Source organism: Galeopterus variegatus, unplaced genomic scaffold, assembly GCF_000696425.1.
Source record: "Galeopterus variegatus unplaced genomic scaffold, G_variegatus-3.0.2 Scaffold16352, whole genome shotgun sequence".
Classification (NCBI taxonomy): domain Eukaryota; kingdom Metazoa; phylum Chordata; class Mammalia; order Dermoptera; family Cynocephalidae; genus Galeopterus; species Galeopterus variegatus.
Genome location: NW_007742463.1, coordinates 1 through 6,102, shown reverse-complemented (window position 1 = coordinate 6,102; position 6,102 = coordinate 1). Strand labels below are relative to the sequence as shown.

At 41.2% G+C, this 6,102-nt stretch overlaps 1 protein-coding gene across 1 annotated transcript in view; it reads right to left on the bottom strand.

Annotated features, from left to right (window-relative positions):
* The window catches only part of LOC103582462 (cell division control protein 45 homolog), a 16,382-nt gene extending 13,816 nt beyond the window's left edge, over positions 1 to 2,566 (bottom strand). Inside the window, exons 1-2 of the mRNA XM_008564052.1 lie at positions 2,529 to 2,566; positions 1,240 to 1,288 (exon numbers count right to left, since the gene is read on the bottom strand). Of these exons, the coding sequence (XP_008562274.1) occupies positions 1,240 to 1,288; positions 2,529 to 2,566 (87 nt within the window). The remainder of the gene's footprint in view (positions 1 to 1,239; positions 1,289 to 2,528) is intronic.
* Between the last annotated feature and the right edge of the window lie 3,536 nt (positions 2,567 to 6,102).

Below are 6,102 nucleotides of genomic sequence, written 5' to 3'. Positions count from 1 at the left end.
GCCAGGGTACGCAGGTGAATTCCAGCCCAATCTGGGGAAGTAGTACACACTAAACCAAGGGGAGGAAGAATGAGAGTAACTCTGCTGACCCATGTGTTCTCCTCTGCTAACTAAAGTCATTACAATCTGTGTACTTCATCCTGCAGCAAGGGAAGGATGGGAGACAGCCCAGGTGTGGTACTGGGCCAGGGTCTCTACACATATCACTGGGCCCCTCAGTGATGCCAAAGGCCAGCACTGAAGCCTGAGGTCAGGGGACCCCATCATTTGCCTGGCCCTTGCATCCACACACTTTTCCTGGCTGTCTGGCGGTTCTGAACACCTTCCAGGAAGGCCAAGTGAGGCAGGGCCCTGGTTCCAGTTACTTAGATGTTAAAGAGGGAGGGGCCTCAGGACCCCATGTGAGGAAGATCTTTCCAATAGGTCTGTCCATGGATGTAAGAATTTAGCTCCCTGTGGGCGGAAGGTCTGGGTTTGGTAGGAGACTGTAAGGGGTATCAGAGTATGATCAGAAGACTCTAAAGTCCCCTTAGCTGTGAGAAGTTGGGCTTCCTCCAGAGGACTTCCAAGGGGGCCGTCTACATATCTGGAGGGAGATGGGCATCTTGTCTGAGCAAGAATCAACTCCCTTCCCACCTACTGCTTAGAACTTTCCATTTGCCAGGGCTGAGCAAAGAGGGCAAGAGGATGATCCTTCAAAGGACAATGGAACCTTGATAATAAAAGGGGCATTGGAAATACGGTGTTCAGAGTTCAAAGTTCCAGGGTCAAATTCTAAGACTAAATACAGGATGTTTTACTGGAAACTTATTTCCTAGGGCCCTGAGCTCCACTCAACACTCTTGGAGTCAACATAGACTTTCTACAATAAATTCTGTTCTGTAAAACACAGACACTAATGTGCTGTTATAAGTCTTTAGAGTTTTTATTCTTGCACAGAGATTAGTACAGACTCGTGCAATATTTTTGATTATGAACCAAAATAACAGCTGCTGTTCTCTGAGCATCTATTAGGTACAAGGGACCATCTTAACAATTGCCTCTGAAATAAGGATTATTCTCTTCACTTTACAGAGAAAGAGGCTGCACCATCTGCATGAGGTCACACAGTGAGAAGCTGTGAAGCTCAGATTCAAACCAGGCGTTTGTGGCTCTAAAACCTGTGCTTCTTCCTCATGTTTTAAGACACTGACCCCTATAGTCAGAACTTTATGGTGAATTACACCTATTCATACTTACTGATGTCCCATGATATTCATACTGCTCATAATCAAAGAGGATGTCTCTTCTGCAATGACATAAAATGCAGGTCTTCAACAGGAAGCAGCACAACAAGAAGCCAAACATTTGGGAAAATGCTAAAAGCTGACAGTTTCAAAGAAATGCTAACTAAGTCATTGTACTATTTGTTTTCACTTCTGACTTTTTAGCAGAACGTACACATACAACAATGCTAGAAGGCAGTGGAATCAACACAAACTGCTTATGGCAATGTATGACATAAAATGGGTAGTCCCCAAATCTCAGTACCAAGAAATTATCCCAAAACAACAATTCAAAGGAACAAGCAAGACAAAACTTGCTGTGTGCAGTTATTCATTGCAACCTTATATGTAATAGCAAAAAACTGGAAGTAACCTATAGTTCAAAAAGAAGGGAAATTGCCAATTAAGTACTATACAGTTTAGAAAGGCTGTTCAGAACTATTTCAAATGGTTATTAAGTAGAAAAATGCAAAATTAGATGAATACTATGATTATGTAAAATATGCACAAATATGGATAACCCGAGAAGACAAACCCAAACCCATAATTAGGTAGTGAGAATATGGATTATTTTCCCTTGTCTTTCCTTACACTTTTTGAAATGGTTTTACATTGCCCTTATGAGGGGTGGCCTTCCCCGCCATGGTTGGCTGGCAGGAGTGTACACCCTCAGCTGGAATAGCAGGGAACATGAGCTGGGGAGACCTCCAAGGACAGATCCAGCAAGAAAGTCCCCTGGTACCCACCTCAAGGGCACTGCTGCACGTTTACCTCAAGCTAGAATATCTTTCCAATATTTTCACTTTAAAGCACTTGAATTTTTTTACATTTGCAATAAGAAGAGGAATTATGGATAACTTAGTTTTCCTTTCATACTTTTTTTTCTATGAAAAGTTTTACACAATTGGCATCTATTTCATTTGTAAAGAATTTGTAAATAAAGAATCTACATCTGAAAAACTTGATAAAAATAAAGATCCAGGGCCATCATCTGACATAGATGGCATGTACTTGGGAAACCCTTGGGCCTGTACTGTCACTCGTGAGACCAGAGGGTGGTACAGAGGGGGACCAGAGCTCTTCTCCAGCACAGTGGCCACACGCTCACTCCTGGAGCCACTAGTCCAGAGGTTCTAAACTAAGTGAATTATCCTAAGATAGAAAAAAAAAAAAAGGATGCAGTCCTAGGAAAAAAATAGGTGTTGGTGGCACCACAGACCTCAGGGTGCCTGGCACCAGGGGCCACTTGATACACAGACTCACCTCCGGGCCTCCCACTCTCTCAGCTGCCTCCTCTTCATGGTTTCTTCCACTGTCTCCTGACACAGGCACAAAGAAAACAAGAGGCTGAGCAAATGTGTCAGGGATTGATCTCCACAGCCTGAGAAGGTCCTGATTTGGCAGAAGCCAGTGAGCTCAGACCCCTGAGGGAGAACATGGGTCATCCCTGTGCCTGAGCGCAACCTGCTCCAGAAGGAAAGAGCTAAGACAAGGGGTGACTGGGACCCCTCTGGCTCCCTGGCACTGCAGATTCTGTGGACAGAAGGAGACAGGAGTGGGGGCTTCTCAAGTGCCTGCTCTAGGCTAGACTCCCTGTCTACCCCACCTGTCCATTACCACAGTACCATGGTACCCAGGATGAGGCCATGCCCACCTTGTACCAACGTCCACATCAGGATTAATGAGAGCTATTGTTTCTTAGATTCTACCATGTCCCAGCAGCTATTCTAATTTTACAGGCACAATGTCATTTGATTCTCACAACAAAACCACCTGGTAATGTGGTGGTTTTAAAAATCAATGATCTCGGGCCGGCCTGTGGCTCACTCGGGAGAGTGCGGTGCTGATAACACCAAGGCCACGGGCTTGGATCCCATATAGGGATGGCTGGTTTGCTCACTGGGTGAGCATGGTGCTGACAACACCAAGTCAAGGGTTAAGATCCCCTTACCGGTCATCTTTAAAAATAAAATAAATAAATAAAATAAATAATAATAAAAATCAATGATCTCAAGACTTCTGCTTCTCAGAAGAGGGAGTAGATGTATTTTTCTCCATATGTCTACTAAATATATTTAAAACCTCTGGACATTATAGATAAAACAAACTAAGTGAGACTACAAAAGGTAGAGAGAAGCAGACAGACCAGCTGGAGACCCCAGAACCAGAGGAGCAACATGGTATGTGTGCACTACGTTTTCTTTTTGGCTCATATATCACAGACTTGGAGCTGAAGAGGTGGCAACCTGGAAAAACCAACAGGTGCAGGACAAAAAAAAAAAAAAATACCCAACAAAAGCTGCTCTGCCTAGCCAAGGGACCGGGAAGGAGCAGCCTCATAATAAAGAAAAATTTTAGGCAATAACGACACTACTCCAGCCAATACCACTAAGAACACCTCCACCCACTCCAGGGAAGGCCAAGTGGGAGCCTAGATGCCCACCCTTGTGAAGCTATAAGAAGGCACCCTAACCCCTCTGCCAGGATGGCATCAGAGGAGCCAAGTGGGGAGCCAAGACTACCACCCCCACTGGTTGGTAACATGCCCCCACCCCACTCCCACCCAAACAGTGGGGGAGTCTGGACTTCCACCCACACCTGCCAATAATGAGGCACCCCTTCTCCTCCCTGCTGGAGGGTGTCAGAGGAGGCAAAGCAGGGAGCCTGGACCCTGACGGTCGGTAACAAGGGGCTACTCCCCTTGGGTGTTAATGAGGTTAGGTAGGGAACCCGAACTTCTACCCCCACAACTTGCCAGAGCAGCATCAGAGAAAACCAGCAAAAACAGAAGATTCAAATAAGAGCCAAAGTCTCATAACATAATACAAAAATATCCAGGTTTCATTCCAAATTCACTCATACCAAGAACTAGGATGATCTCAAATTGAATGTAAAAAGACAATCCACCAATGCCAACACCAAGAGGATAGAGATGTTAGAATGATCTGAGCAAGACTTCACAGCAGCCACCATAAAAATACTTCATCAAGCAATTACAAACACAATTGAAACAAATGAAAAATAGGAAGTCTCAGCAAGAAACAAAAGATCTAAAGACGAGCCAAATGGAAAGTTTAGAACTAAAAACCATAATAACTGGAATATTAAGTCAGTGAATGGGCTCAAGAGCAAAATGGAGGGAAGGGAGGAAAGAATCAGTGAACCTGCAGATAGAAAATTAGAAATTACCAAGTCTGAATAACAGGAAGAAAACAGACTAAAAAAATAAAAAGGACCTCAGGGACCTGTGGGGCTACAACAAAAGACTGAACATTCATGTCAGCAGTGTCCTGGAGGGACAGGAGAAAGAGGGCAGACTGAAAACATACTTGAAGAAATAACGGCTGAAAATTTGGCACAAGACATAAGCCTAGAGAATCGAGGAGCTGAGTGCATCTCAAGAAGGATAAACCCAAAGAAATCCACACCAAGACACATCATGATTAAACTTCTGAACACTAAAGCAAAAAAAAAAAAAACTCAAAACCAGCCAAAGGAAAATGGTACCTTACCTACGGGGCGGTGGGGGGAAACAATTTCAATGATGGAGAATTACTCATTACACACTGTGGAGGCCAGTTGAAGTGGCACAATATTTTTCGGGTGCTGAAAGAAAAGAACTATTAACCCAGAAACCTACACCTAGTAAAAATATTTGTGAAGAATAAAGAAAAAATCAATAACTGCTCAGAAAAAGGAAAACCAAGAGAATTTATCACCAGCAGATCTCTCCTAAAAGAATGATTAAAGGAGGTTCTATAAGCAGAAAAGAAATGGCAAAAGAAAAAAATCTTGAAACATGAAAAAGGGAAAAAAATATGATAAGCAAAAATTAGATAAATACAATAGGCTTTTCTTAGCTTCTTGGGTTTTATAATTATGTCTGATAGTTGAAGTAAAAGTTATAACACTGTTTATGTGAAGAAAATGAGAAAATTATATCATAAATGGGGAGAGTTAAGGGACATAAAAGAAGGTAGTTACTACATTTGACTCAAACAAGTATATGATGATACCAGTAGACTGTGACAGGTTATGGATATTTAATGTAATATCTGGGGCAAACATTAAAAAAATTTATACAAGGAGAGACACTAACAAACACTAAATAAAAAAAAGAAAGAAAACAAACAAAAAACAGAGAAAGAACAGAAAACAGAAAATAAAATGTCAGCACTAATATATCAAAAACTAAAATAAATGTAGATGGGCTAAGTACATCAATTAAAGCACAGATTGGCTTTAAAAAAACATGATTTAAAAGTATATGCTGTTTTAAAAAATTCACTACAAATATAATGATATAGGCAGGTTTAAAGATGGCAGGTCCCATCTTTAAAAGGATGGGAAAAGATGCAAATATTTACCAAAGGAAGGCAGGATTGGTGATATTAATATCAGATAAATTAAGACTTCATAGCAAAAATTACCAGAGACAGAGGACACTACATAAATAAAATGGTCAATCCACTAATAGGACATAGCAATCCTAAATGTGTGTGCACCAAACAACAAAACTATAAAATATGTGAAGTAAAAACTGATAGAACTGAAAGAGACAAATCTACAATTACAGTTGGAATCTTCAACACCCCTCACTCAAAAATTGAAAGACAGAAAAGTAGCAAGCAAACAGAAGAACCCAACAACACAATTATATAATTGATATTTCTAGAATACTCTACCCAACAACAGTAGAAAACACGTTTTTTTGAGTGATTGTAAACAGTATTGTATTTTTAATTTTGGTGTCCCCGTGTTCATTGCTAGTATAGTATACAGAAATAAAATTGATTATTGTATACTTATATGTAGTTGTAAATCTAACGAAATAGTT